We start from the raw sequence: 24,317 nt of genomic DNA, 5'->3' as shown, positions 1-24,317 counted from the left end.
ACAGCATGGAAAGAGAAATAAGAGACAGTAATATTAGGGAATACTACACTACTGTTTCACAGAGGGTCGTCCGAGGCAGTGGAGGGAAACAGCAGAGCCTCCTCGGTCGTCATCAAACGAAACCCGTGCAGGATAGGAACCCGGAATGTGAGATTGCTATTACAGTGTGGAAAACTGGAAAACCTGAAGAAAGAAATGGAACGCATGAAGATAGATATCTTGGAAATCAGCGAAGATAGACGGGATGATGGAGGAGACATGTGGAGCGGGAACTTCATGATAATTTGCTCAGGAGCTGTAAACGGTACAGCAGGAGTTGGTTTTGTCTTGAATAAGAAGATAGGACAGAAAGTTGTATGCAGTTGGAAATACAATGAAAGGATAATCATTTTGAAGATAGAAACCGAGCCGAGAAATATAACGATAATCCAAGTATATATGCTTTGAGTTTTGAGTTTTACGTCCCACAGTTATGCCGGTTAGGCTAAAGGAGACCAAGTATATATGCCTACATCATGATACACAGATGAGGAAGTAAAAGAAATCTATGTGCAAATAGAAGAAGTATTGATGAAAGTTGAAGACCAGGACAATTTAATCATCATGGGTGACTGGAACGCAGTAGTCGGCGAAGGCAGAGAAGAGAATGTAACTGGGAATTTTGGTCTAGGAGAAAGGAATGCGAGAGAGAGAGGGACGCGATTAATTGAGTTCTGCAAAAGCCATAATCTGACTGTAACAAGCACTCTCTTCGAACACCCACTAAGAAGAAGATACACATGGACAAGATCAGCAGACAAAGAAATATATCAAATAGACTATATACTGATCCGACAAGCATTTAGAAATCAAGTGAACAACAGTAAGAGTTAGCCAGGAGCAGACATTGACTCTGATCATAATTTAGTTTTGATGAAGAGCGAACGAAATGAGTGGTAGCATCAAACAAAAGATGGAACACAATCAAACTAAGAAGAGATGAAAACATGAAAAGGAAATTTGCAAATGCGACAGACAAAATGGAAAGCCATGAAAGCAGGGATTACAAAAGCTGCCGACGAGCAAATAGGAAAAGAAACGAGAACCCAATATAAACCTTGGATAACAGCAGAAATATTGGAAATGATGGACCAAAGAAGACAGTTCAAGATAACAAACAAAGAAAGGGAATAGAGATGGTGCAGAAATCACATCAACACAGAAATAAAGAAGGGCAGAGAAAATTTGATAAATAATTTATGCGAAGAAATTGAGGGAAATATAATCAAAGGCAATACAGAAAGGCACATAGAAAGTTTAGAAAACAGTTCGGTGAGAAAAAGAAACGCACAGATATTATCATAGACAAGAACGGAACAACGCTAATAGAAGAGGAGTAGATAACAAGAAGATGGAAGAAATACATCGAAGAACTCTACAAAGGAGACAGAGTGAACGAAGAAGAAATAGAGAAGGAAGAAGACGTCGATGAAAATGAATTAGAACCATCAATTTACAGTGTGAATTTGACAATGGTTTGGAGAAAATGCAACATTGTAAAGCTCCAGGAGTAGATCAAATACCAACGGAAGTGATTAAGAATCTCGGAATAGCAACAAAGAAGAAACTATTTAATCTAGACTTCGAATAAAGCATATTGGTTCCTATCCCGAAGAGGAAAGGCGCACGAAAATGCGAAGAACACATAACGTTAAGTTTGTTTTGACATGCATCAAAAATACTGTGCAAAATTATCGCACAACGAATAGAGGGGAAGATCGAAGAACGTTTATCAGAGGACCAGTTTGGATTCAGGAGGAAAAGAGGAACAAGGGAAGCAATACTGAGTCTACGGTTGATCATGGAACAGCACAGTAGATTAAACAAACCAATTGTGATAACATTTGTAGATATAGAGAAAGCTTCTGACAACATAGATTGGAATATCGTGTTTAGAGCGTTGAAGAATCTGAAAGTATATTACAAAGACAAAAGAATAATATAGCAACTATATGGGAACCAGACAGCTGTTATAGGAAGAGATCAGAAGGAAGCAAAAATAAGTGAAGGAGTGAGGTAGACTTTCAGCTCTCCTGTTCAACGTTTATATAGAAGAGGCTATGAAAGAATTCTTTCATAAAAACGAGAAAGGCGTACAAGTAAACGATCAGGTTTTCAGCACAATAAGGTTTGCTGATGACATAGCATTGATAGCGGAGAACGATGAGGACATGCAGGAAGCACTTTCAAACTTGATCGTCCAACTGGAAAAAACATGCAAAATGAATATAAATAAGAAGAAAACCAAAGTGATAAAGTGCACAAAAGCAGGACAGGAAGGGGCAAACATATGGCTAGATGGAGAGAAAATCGAAGACGTTAAGACGTTCCCCTACTTAGGAAGTCTAATATCCTCGGACGGAAGAAGGGGAAAAAACGCAAGTTCCAGAATAGAACAGGCTAAACTAGCATTCAATAGGAAAAGAGGACAACTAACATCAAGAAATGTGTCGGTGGACACTCGTAAACGATTTATAAAGACATTGGTATGGAGCGTGGCGCTGTACGGATCAGAGACGTGGACATTGAGAAAAGATGAAATATTCAAGCTGGAAACATTTGAAATGTGATGTTGGAGCAGATATCTGCGCATATAATGAACCGGAAGGAAAAGGAATAAAGAGGTACTAAAGGAAGCTAATGAAGGAGGACAGATCATGAAGATATAGGAACAAGAAGAAACAGAATGTTTGGCCATCTTATTCGACACTCCGATGGATCACTGTGCTGATAGAGGGAAAGGCAGAAGGAAAACCAGGAAAAGGAAGACCAAGTATACAATATCTAGATGCAGTTACGAAGAAGTTGGCCTTGTCAAAGTATAAAACAGTTTTCCCAAGCGAGAGAAAAAAATTAAAATTTCCATGTTGCCCACCAATCTATGGTTGAGGTGAACAAGATGAAGACCTGCACAAATAGCCAGTGAGTTTGCCTGGGCATCAGGTGTTCGTGTGTGCCCCCGAGCAATTTCACGACGAATGAGTAGCTCGTTAAGTGTGTTCCAATATCCAAGATTTCCTTTGTCAGATTACAGTGGTGTATGGCACATCATGATTAGGATTAAGGGAATTGGGCAAATGTTTTCAAATTCTCACGGTGCTGTGTGTCCAGAGATTCTGGCCATCAATTGGTGTGGCCAAAAGGAAGAACACGTTACTATTCACCGAAAATCCATGAATGGAACAGGAATGGTGGTACTAGTGTTATGGTATGACGGGCAGACCACTGCACATTTTTGCAGACGGATCCTTAACCGGTGAACGGCATTGTAATGAAATCCTGACATAATATGTTTGTCTTTTTTATGGTACAGAAGGCCTAGAGTTCGTGGTCACGGATCACAACGCCCGTCCACAGGTGAGAATATCTACCGCATGAATTAGCCACCGTATTCTCCTGATCTTAATCCTATTTAGCATTTCTGGGATGCTTTTGGACGACGAGTTGCACAAAGGAATCCACCACCTTTGACCCTTCAGAACCTGAAAACTGCCCTCAGAGAACAATGGGACAACATACTCATGATACGCATGATTTCTCTTGTGGACAGCATGGCAAACAGATATGCAGTATGTATTGGTGTTGGTTCCTGAGGTGGTCATACGCCTAACTGATTTGCTCTGAAATCCTCTCTATTCACGATACCTGACATTTCATGTCATTACTCCATAGTGTTCTCCATGTGTTTCTTTGTTTTTTCATGTTCTATTCCTTTCCATGATGACAGTATTCCGATATATTTTGGCAATAAAGCTTGCAGAATACCGTAAGAGGGGGTTATTTTGCATATCAGGGGTTACTTTGCACAAAATATGAAGAGTTTCACAGTCCTCTGTAGGTAAAACCATGAACTGTAAAGAGGAAATTTCAACTGCCACTGTAGAACATCTAACTGTATTTTGGCTATAATGTTGGGAGTTAACATCAGTTCTAATTCCCCTGGGGGTTTGTTCTTGTAGAGGTATAGAAAGCAGTCACTGTAAAGACCGCCAAAATTTGAAAGATATCACCTACAAGAATTTCAGCCGAAGTTAAGTCAGTTTTGTAGAATACTACTGTGTATAATGGGACTTCGATACAATAGTTGAAATTGAAATGTGAAACGTTTTAAAGTAAAAAAAAGGGGGGAATTGGAAGAAGGCGATTTCAGCCTGTAATCGGGGTTACTTTGCACAGGTCCAAAAATACCTCTTAAATAGGAAATTATTACTACTTGAACCTCCTGCATTCTAAATTTAGGTAAATTTCCTATTTAGGTTGATGCCGGAATGAATTTCTTGTTGGAAAATCAAATATGAACAGTGGTGGATCCAGAAAAATAGTTTGAGAGGGGCTTCAGTCACAAAGGCTTCGTTTTTCGTAGAAATAACTAGACTTTTAGGGGGAGGGCTTGAAGCTTATGCTCATAGGAATGACTAACATTAGATATTTAAAAAAAGAAAAAATGCCATTTGGGTGGACTTCAGCCTGAAAGTCCCAAACCCCGTAAATCTTCCACTATTTACGGTTGGAATGATATTCTTGGACATAAGGAATTACCAAGGCAAATCAGTTCACGGGATTTTTTTTTCTGTTCCTGAGTTGGCATTTTTGTGAGACATATGCTAAACTATTAGAATGTGTTTCCTGTGCCGGTACCAGAAAATAATAATTTTCTTTACAAATATTGGTAATTCATACTATCGATACCAGTACCTTCATTCTAATATCAATGTTTGTAAACTTTTTGCAGTTTTGTGTAGAAAGTAAAATGTACAAATACTGAAGGGAAAACATTGCACAGAAACGTTACATTCGTATGTTAACATACTTTTTTGTATGTTGTGCGAAGTAACCCCAACTATGGGGTTACTTTGCACCAAGGTTTATATTTCAATAACTATGGTCATAATGAATGTTTACTAATGAACTTGCACGAATGTTTTCTACATATATCTAGTTATTATGTGTTTAAAATACAGTGTTCTAAATCATTACATTTGCAAGTTACATGCAATTTTCTTTAAAATTCCTTAAATCGTGTGCAAAGCAACCCTGTCTTACGGTATCTGTAATCATATATTAGCCACTTACTTCAATCTGTGTTACACATTATGGCTGAAAATCCGTTTCATTGCTAGCAATTGTCAACAAGTACAGGAGCGTGGTTGTTAACACAAAGAAAAAGGATGGGTCATGATAAGGGCCGATTTCTACCTATCAATGGATTTTTATAAAAATTTATACCTGTTATCTACACGAGATCATTTCCGGTTGTATATGTAGAGCGTCCGGAAATTACCACTAACTCCAACCTTCGAAAAGCCGACGTAGGTGCGTGAGAAACGGATTTTCGTGGAAAGCGCCAACACGATGGCAAAATTCTTAGTAATGTTTTTTTTCTGCTGATAAAGGTACTTAAATAACCAAATAGCAAGACCGCAGGTTGATTTGTTACATCATGAGAGCAATTTGTTTAGGAAAAAGCATGTTCGGTGAACCTGTATTTCGCTATCAATATTCGTTTTCAGAGTTGTAGTAACAATAGAGCGGACACTCAGAGCAACACCAAAAATTGCCTAACTGTAGTCTGATATGTCTACTTGAACGTACTAGAGACTCAGATTGTTCTTGAAGTCCCCTATATATAAAACAAAACGTTGCACTTGAAATCGCATGTATGATATGAATCCACAGTAAAGCACAAAGAAATCAATTGTGCAAACAACAAACTATCAAAGGAAAATATGTGAAGACTTTTGTGTTAAATATCGTCCTAAAGAATGCTTGATTGTATTCTGCATCATCAGTTTAGTCATCATCCACTTTACCCTGGGCATTTTCAACGTAATCCTCCAAGATGATGGGCCATGGAATGTGATTGGGTCGTGCGTGCGAAACCCTAGGTACCACAAAACCGAAGTTACGTGAGCACAGCAGCCTATCACCCTGGCACCGGCCTTACACATGGAGTACGATTCCAGAATATCAGCAACATCGTACTTTATCCAGAGAGTGTAGGTGCGGGAAGCCGTGTGGCGGGACTGGATTTTAACACGACTGACATAATCCTTTTGCTGATTAAGAAAGAATTCATGGACGGAACCCGAAACGATTTCTCTCTACCTCTTCCGGTCTGAATAAAAAATAAATGGAACAAATGAATCCTATTCTTGATATATTGAATTAGTTTCTCCCTGTCTCTTTTCATTTGGCTCTATGGGAATCAGCGTTGAAATCGGAAGTATTTAATTATTACCCCAATTCTGGTTTGGTGAGAAGTCTAAAACTGTAACTGTAACCATTATATTTAAACAAATCTACCAATCCTTAATTTTAAGCAATATACCAACCTTTACACATATCTAACAATCAGCTTGAGATATATTTCTGAAAATGGCATTATGATCCTTACGTCTTTTGAGAACTGCATTTATTCGAAAGAAGTTTTTCCAAATATTTCAAGTTTTAAATTCCTCGTAACTTCGTTTCTATTCATTCGAAATACTCATATAATGATAATAGTATCCAACTCGAAGGTACTTTGGCTCCAAGGTACCGTCCGTCTGTGTTATTACTGCTGTAGAGGGCTCCAAATGTTGATGTTTGTAATATTGTTGTGTTCTATGTTTGTAACGTTGATTAACAGATAATACTATAAAAATTTTCATTTAATGCTAGCTGAACCTGTGCTCTTTACACAGCGCATAATTCATATATGAGCATAAATCTCCTTGTTATTCCTCACATCTGTACATGTCCCTTTGCACACACAAGTGATGGTAAAAATCGGCAAGAGATACCGTAAAGGGGATATTTTTTTCGATTACCTTTTCAATATCTCGTACTATTTGCAAGATTTGAGCCTACTTATGGTTGGAGTTTTTAATTCATGTATGAGCTGTGAGTAACTCTATGGCCTATGGAACCTGGAGGTTCAATGCAGCGTTCACAAAAGCTCTCCACTGACTTCTATCCTTAGCCAATTGGGTCCAGTTTCTACTCTGTATTCCTATTTCTGCGAGATCCGTCTTAATATTGTCCTTCCATCTGCGCCTACGTCTTCCTAATAGCCGTTTCCGGCTGGTCTTCCAGTTAAGATTTTGAAAGCGTTCCTACTTTCTTCCAACCTGGCTACATGACCTGCCCACCTGAGCCTCCTAGATTTGATGACCCTAACAATCTTGGATAAACCGTATAAATTATGTAGTTCCTCGTTATGAAGTTTCCGCCATTCCCCATTCCCGTTCCTCTTGGGTCCGAATATTCGTCTTAGGATCTTGTTCTCAAAAAATTTCAATCTATGTTCTTCGTTCCGAGTAAGAGACCATATTTCGCAACCATGCAGAACAACAGTCATGATTATCGTTTTATATATTTCAAAATAACCTAATATTACACATACAATCAATTATAATGTCAGTGATATATGGTGTTCGTTGGGCAAAACACTCCAAACAATACAGATTAAACTTAGACTGGAGAAATGGTTATCCTTCGTTTTTCATTATAATTTGGCCATGAAACAAACACTTGAGAGCCCCTATGTACAATATATGGTGTTGGAATGTATAATATATAGAATATTATGCTTTTTCTTTAAATTTCAACTCTTCCAGTGTACCCGTAAAAATGTAATAAATAAATAATGGTCATGTCTTTTTTTACATATTGAGTTAGAAATGGACAATCTACGCAAAATTTGCAATCGATCAGTGAAAACGTCATCTTTGTAGAACCTGTAATTTCCGAGATCTCACTGTCGAAAGGATTTGCCACAAACACATAAACGTCCACAAACGTATAGTTTAAAAACTCCAGAGATGGCAGCACAATTCATTTGCATTTATTTCGGAGAAGGTTTATCAAAATCCAAAGGCTTTGAACAAAAATTTAAAAGGATAAACTTTGTGAAAAGATCTCTTTGAGTAATTAATTTAAAGTACACCTTTTTAAAGAAATATTTGTCTTTGTTATAAACGTGAAATCACAAATAACCGTAAATCAAACGGTTGAGGGCTAAAGTTATAGGTGGGAGCTCAGTCGCTCATAATCAACATACTTAACCAAGAAGCCTAGCCTCTCTTGTGTTTCTTACTGTGTCAGCGAGGACCAAGTATTGCAACACGTACTTGCGAGCATAACACAATTAGGACACTTAGGGGATTGATTGACTAAAGGGTCATTCCACGCCGAATCGTACAGGGGTGTCACCCGAGGAGATGGAAGCGAAAAGGAAGATGATTAAATGATGTTCAAAAAGCAAGCTTGCCCTCCTAAAGTGAAAACTTTAGGGCTAATCCACGCCAAATCGTACAGCGAAAATGCAATTTTACACCCGACCATTTCCGATTGCAATGAAATTTGGTATACAGTATCTTTAGACAAATATAAGAACCCGTATTTTTTATTTTGCCGATATTAGCACTGGTTTGGTTTTGACAGCCTTCGAAAGAGAACTCTGCCCGACGATTTTGTGTATGCTGCGATAAATGAACGGCACGTCACTCGGAACTTCAACTGAGCACCATAAGGCCACATTTGACCTAAATGTATTCAAATTTATCAGACTAAATGGAAATTGCATGAGGATTTTACAAATCAGGTCCAAAACGTCATAATGATATTTCCAAACCATGAAATTTAGTTTCAAAATGGCGGAATAGAATTTTTCGAAGGTACTTATTAAATTACGCATAACTTTTTTCTCTAAGCGGGAAATTCAATGAGTAAATGCCGGTTAAGTGAGTATATAATGCTCTATTAGGAGAATAAAAAATATTCGTGGGTTTTGGCTTGTAACAGCCTACAGAGCGCCTAAGTCAATTTATGACCTTAGGTTTGAGAGTACGGGCAATACACCATAGATGTTACAAAATATTGCATTTCGTAAAAGAAGCACGGCACTTGGTAACTGGGATAGTAGTTTCCAACAGAAACTATTTTAGTACGAGGCTCTATGAAAATATGCCTTAAAAACCAAGATTGCGGCATTGCAAAATGGCGGCACATGGTAGCTAGTTTTGCGTCACACAAATACAAATTGACGTAGGGCCATGTAACAATATAGGCAAAGTAAATATTCATACGAACGCTATGAATACAAAATCACAATGCCACAAAGACATTGAGAATTCAAGATGGTGACCTTTCCTAAATTATTGTTTTGGGATCTATGTACTGCAAATTCCAAAAGAAATGTTCACTGTATTTAGCAAAAAAGCATACCGCTTGAGAAAGCATACTTACCTAAGTTATTTTAGAACGAAATCCGACAAGAAAACTCCCGTAGGATCCAAGATGGCGGCCTCTGCAAATGTCAGCATGTAAGTAATGGTTTCCTTATATCTACACTACAAATCCAAGAAGAGGCATATAACTTCCGCAGAGGAAAATATGTATTCACTTTAATATTTAAATATAGGTGCCTTCCATTTCAACTCAGGCAAAAAAATATAAAATTGTACCATCACCATCTCAGATATTGTTGAAACTTTTTTTATAGCAACTAGACATGTTTTTAAGAGACCCATATTTTTTTGTTTTGTCGAAAAAAATTTTCCCGCCAAGTAATGGGCCATCAAAGACGGGCTGTACAATTTATGAATTGTAGAAGACATGGAAAATGGTCAATTTCGGAGCCTCACCATTCGGCTATGGAGACAGGTAGAGTTATAATTCTTGTTGTGGTATGTACATAGGGATATAAATAAACTATATTTTATTATAGTTTGGTTTCCGCATGCGTATCTTTTTGTACATAAATTAACAAATGAACGTCAATTTATCTGAAAAGTCGAAGTTTGCGAATTTTTTTCGAGCACTTCCGGTTCGAATTTTAAAATTCTGTTTTCACGGTTGGTAAGACCTAGTTACCCGCTTTCCGAAAAAAATTTTGTATCGCTTCTGTGGTCAACCGTTTTGTCGCAAAAAATTCGAGAAATTGTAAAATTTTCAAAAATCGCCATATTTGGGCGCCATTTTCTCGAAAACACCATTTTTTTAAAATTCTGAAATTTTGTCAGATGGTTCAAATTTACCTGAATAATAAACACACCAAATATCATTCTCGACCAATGCTTCATGGATTAACTGCAGCCTTTTAAAGTTAGCGAAGTTTCGCTAATTTTGATGTCACAGTTAGCAACACTGGGAACAATGAAAGTGCAATGATTTGATGATGTTTGTGGTTCACATTCATTAAATGAAGAATAAAAGGTTTCCTTGGCTTTTTTTTTATTATTTTGATTAAAAAGACTCTCTGAAATAGTAAAATGAGCCTCCCTCTACTCCTCCGTTTTCTTAAACTGAAGTAATCTGAGGTGGAAATTACGATTACGAAACACACAAATTTCAAGTTCACTTACTTAAAATGGTCTTCGAAAACAAAATTTCACTTTTTTTTTTTTTTTTTTTTACATGGACCAATCATTTGCTTGGTTGTTGTCTTCTTTGCTAATAGCATGTAACCGTGCAGATGCTCCAATAGATGCTGGTTCACTCATAACTCATCCAGGAGTGGATCTGGGGGGACAATTTCCGCCCCCTCCAAGAAGAAGAAACTTTCTTATTTATATATAAATAAAACCCATCCTAGAGTTTGGAGCTCTTAAAAGTAGCTCTAAGTAGCAGTATTACAATCCCCCCCCCCCAGAAGTCCGTCCTGGATCCGCCCCTGCGTAGCACATTGTCGATAGTCACAAAATACTTATTTTCACTTCTCTTATGCTCTTCTGGAAACCTGTACCCTGCTGAAGGTTCATGTGGAAGCATAAACAGCACTTAAACTTAAAGTAATTCATGATTTATTCATAATATTTCTGCTACGCACCACTGGTTATCATACATATATGTATATAACAAAAGTTCCTTTTTGCAGATTTCTTAAATCTACACTTTGAATTGCAAAAGTTCGATTTTGGGGGAAGTATGAAGTTAGTTCATGGTGACCCGTTACTGCCATAAAAACTTCGCAATTTTCCGAAAGCCAAACATAACTCTTGAATACCAGTTACCGGTCGCATACTTTCCCTTTTTTCTTCCGGAAGTCGTCGAATTCAGTTCCAGGTAACAAAACGAGAGTAATACCCGGAGTTTGTACTTGCACTATACTCACGAATTCCCCTGCGGTTTTAGTTGGGACGCGATGGCTCAGTGACAGAGCGTTCATTTCCGGTGCTTGGGGTCCCTGGTTCAATCCCAGCTCGTGTCGTTCTGCATTCCACCATTTCATTCATTTCTATAATCACCGTCTCCTTTAGCCTAACCGGCATAACCGTGGAACGTAAAACTTAAAGATTTCATTTCATTTTTTTCTTCTGCGGTTTTAATACTGTGTATCTGTTTTAGCCTAAGGCTATGGCGCGTTGCCACATTCTTTGCCCCCCCCCCCTCCTTCCCCACTACCGTCGCAGAGACCCTTGCATGGCCGGTTTCACTGCAAAAACACTGCTTTATCGGACCTGTCTGCATCTCGAACATCTGAAAGCGATTTTTAAAGTGAGATGCAGCACCATTAGAAATCACTGACACGGTTTGGGAAATTGTAGACACCTATTTTCACGTATTCAAACCTTTTTCTATAAAATATATTTTCGCTTTTCTTCGAGTATGTTTAGAATCTTGTCTATGACTATGAGTACATGAGCCGAATCGTGTGTTTTATCGTCGTTTATTACAACAAAACTGTCAATTGTTTCATATTTCGGTGATAACTCTGAATTTCACTTTGCAGAATAACAGTCCAGTTTTCAACGAAGTCCACATGAAGTAAAATAGAATTTGTATGTTGAAATTTTATACGGTGGTTTTCGGTAGCAATTGATTCTCTTTGGATTTTCTTGATGTAGTCATGAATTACAATTCTTACAGTTAAACCGACAATGTACGATACGAAAACAGAAAGTGTCACAGTTTTTTTTTTTTTTTTAACGAGATCATTATTCTCCCATATGGCATACGTAACCACTTTCATTTTCATCAGGATCAATAATTAAAGACACCACACTTATTTCTTCCACTCCAGGACATTCACCACATTCTTGAAGAAGACAGCTGTCATTTTCTACGGATCATACTACTAAAGGAAATAGGTCACTCATGACAGCTTCAATACAGGTTGCACCTTTGATTTGTAGCAACGCAGTAGCAGCTAACTTAAAATTTGCACAATACACACACACACACACACACACTTCCCTCTCAGGTTGCATACTGACACACTTTTGTCGAATACTATAAAATTCCGAGTGACCTATTTTTATGCTGGGATTGTTCTGTTTAAAAATTCAGTAAATTCCTTTGGAACGCGTAAGAAAACGTTTCGATTTTTTTTTAACTTTTTGTCATTTTTCGATCACTGTAATGACATCGCACTTAATTGAGACTTTGTCTGGAGCATTCAAAATCATACTGAGGTAATAGTTTAGGCCTTTTATAGATCATCAGAATTCATTGGATGGCCATTTCAAGTAAACTTAAAATTTGTGTGTTTCGTAATCGTAATTTCCACCTCAGATTACTTCAGTTTAAGAAAACGGAGGAGTAGAGGGAGGCTCATTTTACTATTTCAGAGAGTCTTTTTAATCAAAATAATAAAAAAAAAGCCAAGGAAACCTTTTATTCTTCATTTAATGAATGTGAACCACAAACATCATCAAATCATTGCACTTTCATTGTTCCCAGTGTTGCTAACTGTGACATCAAAATTAGCGAAACTTCGCTAACTTTAAAAGGCTGCAGTTAATCCATGAAGCATTGGTCGAGAATGATATTTGGTGTGTTTATTATTCAGGTAAATTTGAACCATCTGACAAAATTTCAGAATTTTAAAAAATGGTGTTTTCGAGAAAATGGCGCCCAAATATGGCGATTTTTGAAAATTTTACAATTTCTCGAATTTTTTGCGACAAAACGGTTGCCCACAGAAGCGATACAAAATTTTTTTCGGAAAGCGGGTAACTAGGTCTTACCAACCGTGAAAACAGAATTTTAAAATTCGAACCGGAAGTGCTCGAAAAAAATTCGCAAACTTCGACTTTTCAGATAAATTGACGTTCATTTGTTAATTTATGTACAAAAAGATACGCATGCGGAAACCAAACTATAATAAAATATAGTTTATTTATATCCCTATGTACATACCACAACAAGAATTATAACTCTACCTGTCTCCATAGCCGAATGGTGAGGCTCCGAAATTGACCATTTTCCATGTCTTCTACAATTCATAAATTGTACAGCCCGTCTTTGATGGCCCATTACTTGGCGGGAAAATTTTTTTCGACAAAACAAAAAAATATGGGTCTCTTAAAAACATGTCTAGTTGTTATAAAAAAAGTTTCAACAATATCTGAGATGGTGATGGTACATGCTCTGCCTGAATTGAAATGGAAGGCACCTATAACGCCTTCAGAAGATACACTTTAGGTTTCAAGATGGCGGCTGTTTCGAAACTGTATGTTTAGTAATTTGTCACAACATCCTATGTGTACGTAAGTTGAAGTGAATAGAACGTCAAACAATCATCATGAAGTACGTAACTTGAAATACTTAACTTTGAGTTATGCTGAGAGTACATTTAATTTCGTTTAGTCCATGGTGCCTGAATGTCCTTAACACTCTTTGCAGTGAGTTTGTATTGCAGCCTTCCGAACTGCGTGATAACGTCAGGAACTTCTATCGCACATAGGATATTCGCAAGTGGAACCCAGCACTTGTCTTCTCTGCCGCGGTTTTTATCCTCTGGCCAGTACAACCTCCTTGAAGGCCAATGTCGATGCATAAATTTGATCCGTACATCGTTGCTGTCGTCGTCAAGTTCTAATATCATCCCAATATAACGCTGTTCTTCGTATACACAACTAACGTAGGAACTAAGTTGAAGTTCTCTGAATCTGGTTACCTGTGAAAAGCTGTACCTCAGAGGAAAACTTTCATCGTTGCTTATCCTCTTTGCAGCAATTTCCGTTTTGGAGACTGGCTTGAAATAATGGTAGGAACGGGTTCCTGGTACAGTTTTATGTTTTGAAAAACGCAACTTTAGATTAGCTGCCACGGCAGTAACATCCTGTTTCTTGATAAACTGGATGGTCACTTTAGGTGCAAAGTGTTCACTGCAAAACTGTGACATTTGCTGCGCTGTACATATTTGTTCTTCGTAAGGTCTCTGGAAGTATGCACGCGTTACAATTCTTTTGACAGTTCCGCCTATACCATCACAAGCAGACTTGCCGGGATAATTGAATGTTTGTTTGGATAATTGAGTGTTTTGTACGTGGTTAGGCAGCAGTGGCGACTCGTGACTGATCTGGTAGAGCTAACAATGACAATTTGTAGTTTACCGTGGTCAATAGGGTATTAATTACCGTGGTCAATAGGGTATTAATTACCGTGGTCAATAGGGTATTAATGGAGAACTTATGCTGAAATGAGTAGCAATGTAATGGCGTTACTGTCAGCTGACACTCTAAAATCGAATAGCAATGAGCGCTTGTATTGCAATACACAGTGCATACGATCCCAATCAAGGTCGCCATCTTGAATTATCAATGTCTTTGTGGTCTGATTTTGTACTCATAGCGTTCGTATGAATATTTACGTTGCCTATATTGTTACATGGACTAAACGAAATTAAATGTACTCTCAGCACAACTCAAAGTTAACTATTTCAAGTTAGGTACTTCATGTATGATTGTTTGACGTTCTATTCACTTCAACTTACGTACACATCGGATGTTGTGACAAATACTAAACATACAGTTTCGAAACAGCCGCCATCTTGAAACCTAAAGTGTATCTTCTGAAGGTGTTATATTTAAATATTAATGTGAATACATAATTTCCTCCGCGGAAGTTATATGCCTCTTCTTGGATTTGTAGTGTAGATATAAGGAAACCATTACTTACATGCTAACATTTGCAGAGGCCGCCATCTTGGATCCTACGGGAGTTTTCTTGTCGGATTTCGTTCTAAAATAACTTAGGTAAGTATGCTTTCTCAAGCGGTATGCTTTTTTGCTAAATACAGTGAACATTTCTTTTGGAATTTGCAGTACATAGATCCCAAAACAATAACTTAGGAAAGGTCGCCATCTTGAATTCTCAATGTCTTTGTGGCATTGTGATTTTGTATTCATAGCGTTCGTATGAATATTTACTTTGCCTATATTGTTACATGGCCCTACGTCAATTTGTATTTGTGTGACGCAAAACTAGCTACCATGTGCCCCCATTTTGCAATGCCGCCATCTTGGTTTTTAAGGTATATTTTCATGGAGCCTCGTACTAAAATAGTTTCTGTTGGAAACTACTATCCCAGTTACCAAGTGCCGTGCTTCTTTTACGAAATGCAATATTTTGTAACATCTATGGTGTATTGCCCGTACTCTCAAACCTAAGGTCATAAATTGACTTAGGCGCTCTGTAGGCTGTTACAAGCCAAAACCCACGAATATTTTTTATTCTCCTAATAGAGCATTATATACTCATTTAACCGGCATTTACTCATTGAATTCCCCGCTTAGAGAAAAAAGTTATGCGTAATTTAATAAGTACCTTCGAAAAATTCTATTCCGCCATTTTGAAACTAAATTTCATGGTTTGGAAATATCATTATGCCGTTTTGGACCTGATTTGTAAAATCCTCATGCAATTTCCATTTAGTCTGATAAATTTGAATACATTTGGGTCAAATGTGGCCTTATGGTGCTCAGTTGAAGTTCCGAGTGACGTGCCGTTCATTTATCGCAGCATACACAAAATCGTCGGGCAGAGTTCTCTTTCGAAGGCTGTCAAAACCAAACCAGTGCTAATATCGGCAAAATAAAAAATACGGGTTCTTATATTTGTCTAAAGATACTGTATACCAAATTTCATTGCAATCGGAAATGGTCGGGTGTAAAATTGCATTTTCGCTGTACGATTTGGCGTGGATTAGCCCTAAAGTTTTCACTTTAGGAGGGCAAGCTTGCTTTTTGAACATCATTTAATCATCTTCCTTTTCGCTTCCATCTTCATTTGGGCTTCGGCCCTAGGCTCGTTACTCATCATGACTGACCTTGGCAACGTTTCCGGACCACTGTATCTCGACCAACAACTTCCTGTTAATATCGGACCAAATGGACGCCAGAAAACTCAACCCCGGATTGTTACCGGCACTCCACGATCAGGACTCAACACCTCTGGTTCGCTTAGTTACGCTGATTGCATTAGTAAAGGCTATCGCATTCGCTCTCGGTCTCTCTAGGATGGAGAACAATCTCTGGATCCCAAGAAACAACGCATTAATCCTATAATCGATCAGAGTAGCAGCTCCAACATGGATTGGGCATCAACTTCAGTCGATACTTCTAACACACGCAACCAACCAGAACCCGTATATAATTTTCTGTTAACAGATTATGACCAAAAGTATAATACAGTTCGCGCAGTTTTTCAGCAGCTTGTTAAATATGTACCTCGTCCTGAGATACGTGAAATAGTCAAAACTCGCAGAGGCATAATCTTAAAGTCTAGCAATTCAAACTTTGTATCGCATGTGCGTAACAAGGCCACTTTTGAAATATTTGGGCCAAAGGCTAAACTAACAGCACTAACTCCTACCACACGCAAAACTCCTCCTCCTCCTAGACGATCGCCAATGCTCTCAGTTTTATACGCGGTGTAGAACCGGACCTCACCGATGAGGAAATTTGTGAGGAATTACATCAGGAAGGATTTCCTGTAAAACGATGTATCAGGATAAGGAACAACAATGGTGCAACTTATCTTGTGAGGGTACTCACTAATCAGCCACAATTAATAGACCAATTGTTATCCATGGGAGCTTACATTTATCGACGACGTTATAAGGTCGAACCCTCTCGCACATCTCCTCCTCTACCGTTACGATGCCAGAGATGCCAACTCTATAATGCACATTCCACATCCGAATGTACAAACGATATTAAATGTGGATATTGTTCATTACAACATTCTACCAAGGATTGTCCCAATCAAAAGGCACCGCCACAATGCAGTACATGTCCTGAGAAGCATCCAACTTATAGCTACAGATGTAAGGCTAAGCCACAACCTGAGCCATCCAAACCAGAACTTGTAGCACCCATAAGGTCTGCTGACGGTCCAACTCCACCTGCTAACCGTCCAACTCCACCTGCTAACTCTGTACTTCATCCGGTTACTGTCGAAGATCTGCTCCGCTTTCTCACAATTAGTTTACAGAATATCCATCCGTTTCTTCGCACTCACATTCTCAACCAAATAATTCACGCAGCTAAAATCTTGTTTAATCTCCAGCTACATGCCACCTATTCTGGACCAACAGTCCATTTTCAAATTCAACATCTTGAAGTCTACGTGTAATATGGCAGCTCCTATTTGCTACTATTTCTGTATTTTCGTGATGACTTATAACTTATTATTTATGAACATTCGTTCTCTGTTGACACATCAAGTGCTGTTTACGCAATTATTACAGGAAGAACATATCTCAGCTTTTGCGCTCAACGAAGCTTACCTACAGTGTTACATACCAAAATTTAATATACTACGCCATGATTCTCCGTCCGGACTACGACTATATGGGGGTACAGCTCTCGGCATTAGCAATCATATACCATACCGCACTGTTACAATACCTCACGATTTCAATCTGCCTGAATACAATATAGCAACTATCTACTTTCGCGGTCGCACAATCACATTTGCTACAATCTATGTTCACCCCGGAAAGATTATCAATTACGATTTCTTCCGTTTCATTGATATACAATCTAGGTATTATATTATCATGGCTGACTTAAATTTTCATAGTCGAACACAACGCGACAAGCAGCTCTTCCTTGATTTTATACATACTTCCACTACTGGGGAATTTCACAATTTGCCACAGCCTACGAGACCAACTAGTAACACGACTCCTGACGTAGTAATAACTTCGTCTTCTTTACCTCCTCTTATCAACATTACTGTACTGGACTCAATCGGTAGTGATTATGTTCCTATTAAGCTGGAACTACAGTACAATGTACAGCAAAGTCAACAAATCCGTTACCAGCTAGGAAGATTTATCTCTATCATAAGGCTAATTGTGATCAATATCGATCTACCATCGATGATACCATCATTACCGCACTCACTGTACCTACCTCGCAACATAGTCTTGATCACGTCATCACGGAACTTACTGGCGCAGTTAAAGGTGCAGCGGATCATTCCATTCCATCTACTCATGTCCATCCGAATAAACCTACCTTGCAGCCAAGGTATCTTACATTAATTTCTGCTTCACGTCGAGCTTATCGAGAATATCGAACAAGCGGCAACTTGGAGGCACTTTGTTTACACCGTCAATATCTCCGAATAACACACAACTATATTATAGCCTACAAGAAAAGACAGTGGATTCACACGTGTAACACCCTAAGCAAGGAAACTCATCCCAGCAATGGCGTAAATTCCATCAACTCACTGGCAAAACGTCTCGCACGCCCTATCCTCTTATTCACAACAATCAAGCTCCTAATACTGACATCGAAAAGGCGAATCTTTTTGCTGCATTTTTTCAAGATATCTTCACTCCGGTTCCTGGATGGCACACACCGCAACGTCTTCAATCTTCGATCAACCGTCACGCTGATCCTTTATCTGCTCATTTACAACCATCTGACCAGCATGTTCTGGAACCTAATAATCCACTAACTCAGGCTATAGACCCAGATGACATTAGAACTATTTTAGCAACTAAACGCAATACGGCGCCTGGATTCGACTCTATTACATATACTCTCATCAAACATGCACCTCCTTCTTTCATTCTGATTCTCAGTCATATTTATACGTTCATCCTTCGAACAGGCTTCTTTCCGCTCGATTGGAAATACTCCAAAGTTCTTTTATTTCCTAAGCCAAAGAAACCACCATCTGATGTCCAGTCGTATCGTCCAATCCATTTAACAAGCTGTCTTTGCAAAGTATTCGAACGTATACTCGTTCGACGGCTTCACGAACACCTCCTTACATACAATCTTCTGCCAATCCATCAAGCTGGTTTCCGACCGCGTTTCAGCACACTAGATCAATTATTGCGACTTACCACTGCCATTTATAACCAATACAATAAGGGATTTCCTTCTTGTTTAGTTACATTTGATTTGAAAAAGGCATTTGATAAAGTCTGGCATCCTGGCTTGATATACAAATTGCATAATTATCTGCTACTCATATCTTATATGCGCTTAATCAATGTCTTCTTAACCGGACGTATTGCATACATCTCTATCAACAACGCTCTATCACACCCAATTTTCTTACACTCTGGCATACCTCAAGGTTCTTCTTTGTCTCCATTGCTGTACTTACTTTACGTTGCTGATCTCAGAGTCACTCCTCACGTTCAAGTCTATCAATTCGCTGACGACACAGCATTTCTAACAACGGCTCGTACTATCCAACGTATCAACAGACTAATGCAGCCAGCCATCGACACATTTGTCCACTGGTGTGACATATGGAGACTCAGTATTAACTCTGCGAAAACACAATCTATTGTATTTCTACCACCTGGTAGACGATCCAGAGTGCTTCGCAATCCAAATCTATTAAACATTCATGTGGACAACACGCCAGTTCCTCTTTCAACTTCTCTTACCTACCTTGGGGTGATATTTGACACAAAGCTCACTTGGACACCGCATCTTAAGAAAATTATTACTCAAGCCAAGAACAGACTAAATCTCCTTAAACGCTTAGTTGGAACCAGCTGGGGTTTACGACCACCTACTGTCCTCCATACTTACAAAGCTTTTATGAGGCCTACTTTAACTTACGGCCATACAGCTAGGGCCGCTGCCCCCGACAAATTTTATAAACAATTATCAATAATGGACCGACATGCTTTCAGATTGGCCTATCGAATTAAATTACCAAGTCCAACTAGGCTCCTCTATGACCTCATAGATTTTCCACCGTTGCTTACCCATCTAGAACAGCTTCGCATCCGTTATATTAGGCAACGTTTTGACTTACAACACCCCATGCTTCAGGACGTAATACGCTATGACCGAGACAATGATGCACCACCATGATACGTCGATTCTCCGCTACAGCACTATCTTACATTGTACCACTTGCAAATAGATCCTGCCGACCGCGACCCAGAAGTATTTGCTATATATCATCCACGTCATCTGTCATCTTCCATATATCTATCATATGCATAGTAAATACCTACTAACATGGGCCTCTCCTGTCTACATCAGTTCCTGAATAGCCCCAGAAACAGAAGATAACCGCATCTGTTCACTAACAGAACCTCGTGTTGTGGCGTCCAGAACAATTCATCCTCATTTCATCATCATTTCAAATAACTATTCCTATGAGTTCTATTATTCCTGCTATGTTTTGCTATGAATTGTTATTCCTTTTAATGTTTTTCATATTTGTTGTTATATTCACGCACTGAACCTAATGCACTGCACTAATTTTGTTATTTTCTTGTTTCATATTACTCATCGCCTCCCTGCACATTTTCTGTTATTATTATTTTATTTATGTATACGACCAGTTCAAGTTTATTTCTATTGTATATACGTTTATGTCTTTAAAATAATGAATAAAGAGAAAAACCCTTAGACCAACCATAATTGTTATAGCCTCCACAATATCAATGCAACACTTCCCCGAAGAAAGGGCGCAACCCTTTAAACGGGTAGACTGTAAAAAAAATCGCTCATAATTGCTATTGTAGCATTTTAATAGATAGATGTAGGTTTCCATTGAAACACGTGATACCTGATGTAGTGTCATTTTAAAAAAATACAACTTTAAGTTTAATTGGCAATATCACTGTTAATCTACTGGTGTTGCAGAGGAGTATGTTAAACAATCATGTCAATGACCTGTCGATATTTGGATCATGCAAAATTCCTGTGTATTTTATCTATTAGTTTAAAAGTTACAAAGGCTTTCAACATAAATGGTCCACCCTGTATATAAAACTATATTCAATAAAAATTGGTTGGAGTAGTCTTTCCGTTTTTGACAGAAATATATTTTTCAACGTTTAAATTTCATTAAAAATTATTTATTAATAGTTTTCTTTTTAATTCCAGGTAAATAGTCGTTCAAGACAATATGGTCAGCCAGTTAGAGGAAATCACAGGTTTAGTATACGTTATGCAGGACCTCGAAATATGCATACTGCTCGTCATTATGTAGCAGACGATGATGAAGATGATGATGATGAAGAAGAAGAAGAAGAAGAAGAGGACGAGGAATATGGAAAGGAAGGCGAGACATTTTATGATGACTATAATTATGATAATTCTACATTTGAAGATGAAGAAAGCGATGAATATTCGGAAAAAGGTACAATGAATGATGACTATGAAGGCGACAGTTACGAAGAAGATGAAGAAGATGAATATCAGGAGGACGAGGAGGAGGAAGATGAAGATGAGAAGGAGGAATATGACGAGAAGCAGGAAGATGAGGAGGACGACAATGTTAAATTTGGAGACGCTAACGATAAAACAAACAGAAAGGGTGCAACTAGACAAGGAATAAAACATATGTCAGTTGATGACATAAAACATAAGGGAGTAAAAGAATTTTTAACTGAAGGTTCAGGTTCTGAAGTTGATCGAAAAGAGTCAAAGAAGAAGGATGAGTCTAAGAAAGACAGCAGTCGCAAGGCTCAGTTGGACAAGGAAACAGCGAAGACTGTAGCTAAATTAAAACCATTACATACAAGTGAAGAAAGGGAAACTAAAAAGAAAGGAATAGCAAAAGGAGTTGAAACTACTACTATTGGTAGTAGTAGTAGTAGTAGTATAGAGAAAACAGATAATAAAAAAGAAGAAAATAACATAAATCCCAAAGCCGAGGTTAACAATGAAAAGGAGAAAGAACATACATCACCACCTACTGACTATAGTGGAAACACAACCACTACTTCAGAGAAACCTGCTACTGAAAATTCAAATTCAGTGGAAAATACGTCAGAAGTTTCTTCACCGAAGACAGACTCAGAAGGAACTACAATTCCTTCAAAGAAGCAATCAAAGCACAGAAATGCTTCAAGTTCTGCCAATATAGCAAAACCAAAAAAATTGAGTAATGAAGAAATGTCTAGTCAATCATCACAGGGACAAATCTCAGCCAACGAACCATCAGTAACAGAGCCATCAATAGCAACACCACCTCCGGAGGACAAGCCGACTGTTCAAACAAAGCAAAGAGCCGATGCAGTACCAAAGGCTAGTAAACGAGAAAGAGGGTCAGGACGTAACGTCAACAACACACTGAGGGCATTAATGCTTGCCATGCAAAGGACCTCCAAGTCAAAAACATTAAGAAACATGACACTGCCAGAAAATGAAGAAATGAATAGTTCAGATGGCGCTGTTAAATTATTCGAGGATTCGTCTCAGCAAAATGAAAGCTATAAAGAAATTCTAGGCCTGAGAACAGCATTTACAAACCAAACTTCTAATTCAGAACAACAAAAGGAAACTTCAAGTGACGAAAACAAAGTTCCAGAAGCAAGTCCTCAGGGAAATCTAATATTTGATATAGGTAATTCAAAATCTGCAAATTACCATTTAGGTCTGGTAGCGAGAAACTTACTACGAACCGTCGAGGAAGGTATAGCAGCTCCACAAATGAGATCAGAAGGTATAAAATCTTTAAGAGCAACAACTCAAATATCTACAAGTCAATCTAATTCGACAAACTATGACACAAAAGGTTTACGAAGTATGAAAGACTCAAAATTAGAACAAGAAATTAAAACCTTGAAGCAGTTTGCCACAACGCCAAGTAATAAAGGGAAAGACGAGGGTACAAAGAAGAAGGGAAATGGAACTTCTAAGGAAAAGAACGAAAAGAAATCACAGAATAAATCGTCGACTACCGAGAAAGCGCGAGAGCAAACTTCAACGGAGAAACCAGAAAACCAAACAACAGAAGGAAATAATAACACAAGTACAAATACAACAGAAAATGTGAAAAGTGTTAGAACAAATTCGAAAACTAACCAAAATACAACAATAAATACAACCACTTCAAAATCTGGTATATATATTCAAGAAAATGAAATGAGTAAACCTGGACTAGCAGGAGGAACACCAACGTTAGGAGGAAAACCAGCAAGATTTACAAAAGGAGCTGTGCAAATGGCAAACGATGTAAAAGAAAACACCACAACAAGTCCGCTAGAGGCTAAAGGTAAGAAAGATGAAACGAAGAAACCAAAAGACACAAAAGAAGCTTCGAAACAAAGTCAAGAAAAATCAAAGAATCAACGCTCCGCTTCAAATCAGACCCGAACAAAAACAACTCCTGCAAGAATTGGAAAACAGAGCTCCTCAATCAAACAACAAAATCAAAATCAGACACTACCAACTGGTCGCCGAACAGGATTAAATATTAATTCTAATCTACCAATACGGGACATGAACCAAGACATTGTGAACGATTGGAACGTAGGCTTTGGGCAGGCTGAACAAAGGGAGGATACATGGCGGATGGCCTTACAGGAGAGACAACAACAAATACTCACTGATTGGCCAAATGGATTGAGACAAACAGAACCAACTATAATTGACACAAATTTGTTGTCGTTAAGGAATGCTGGAAATATGAACGCAGTGAAAGTAAATAAAAATCGTACTCCAGCTAAAGTTGCCAATGGAACAAAAGTTATAACAACTTTGCGGAGATTTAACACTACTGATAAAGGTACAGTAACAACACATGTGCAAGCAAAATTTGGACTCAATTTGTTGCCCAAAAATGAAGAAAATAATCCATTAAAAATGTTCATTCCATCGCATGCGCAAATGTTTGGTTACGTAAGAAGAAAGCGAAAAGTTGGAAAACTATAGGCTTGTGATACAAATCAGTAAGTTATAAAATTGAAGGAAAAGGAAAATATTGAAAAGTTTATGAAAGATGATAATAGTGCAAATGACCTAAGTTTAATAAGTATTAAAAAAATTGAGTAGGAAAATGAAATTTTGAAATTTTCAACTAAGACATGCAAGACACACAAGCAGCACGAAATGTTAGATAATACAAAAAATAATAAAAGTAATAATAATAGTAATAAGTATTGTTAGATAATAAAAGTACAAACTAGAAAACTGTTAACCCAATAATAGTGTCTTTGCACATTCCATCAAGTTCAAAAAATAAATTTTAACTGTACAAATTTATCTAAAGTATAATTTCTAGCTATTTGCGCACAATGATTTCTAACATAGCCTCTCCATTTCTATGAGAATTAAGTTATGTGA

General features: G+C 38.0%; 1 protein-coding gene across 1 annotated transcript in view; it reads left to right on the top strand.

Annotated features, from left to right (window-relative positions):
• The window catches only part of LOC145694057 (uncharacterized), a 36,249-nt gene extending 12,253 nt beyond the window's left edge, over window positions 1–23,996 (top strand). The window contains exon 2 of the mRNA XM_081770200.1: window positions 21,132–23,996. Coding sequence (XP_081626326.1) covers window positions 21,132–23,906 — 2,775 coding nt within the window. The 3' untranslated portion in view covers window positions 23,907–23,996. The remainder of the gene's footprint in view (window positions 1–21,131) is intronic.
• Window positions 23,997–24,317: the final 321 nt, after the last annotated feature.

The sequence above is a fragment of the Thermobia domestica genome, chromosome 9 (genome assembly GCF_964235325.1).
Source record: "Thermobia domestica chromosome 9, izTheDome1.hap1.1, whole genome shotgun sequence".
In the NCBI taxonomy this organism is placed as follows: Eukaryota; Metazoa; Arthropoda; class Insecta; order Zygentoma; family Lepismatidae; genus Thermobia; species Thermobia domestica.
Note: the sequence above shows the minus strand (reverse complement) of the source record. Positions and strands in the feature narration are given on the sequence as shown.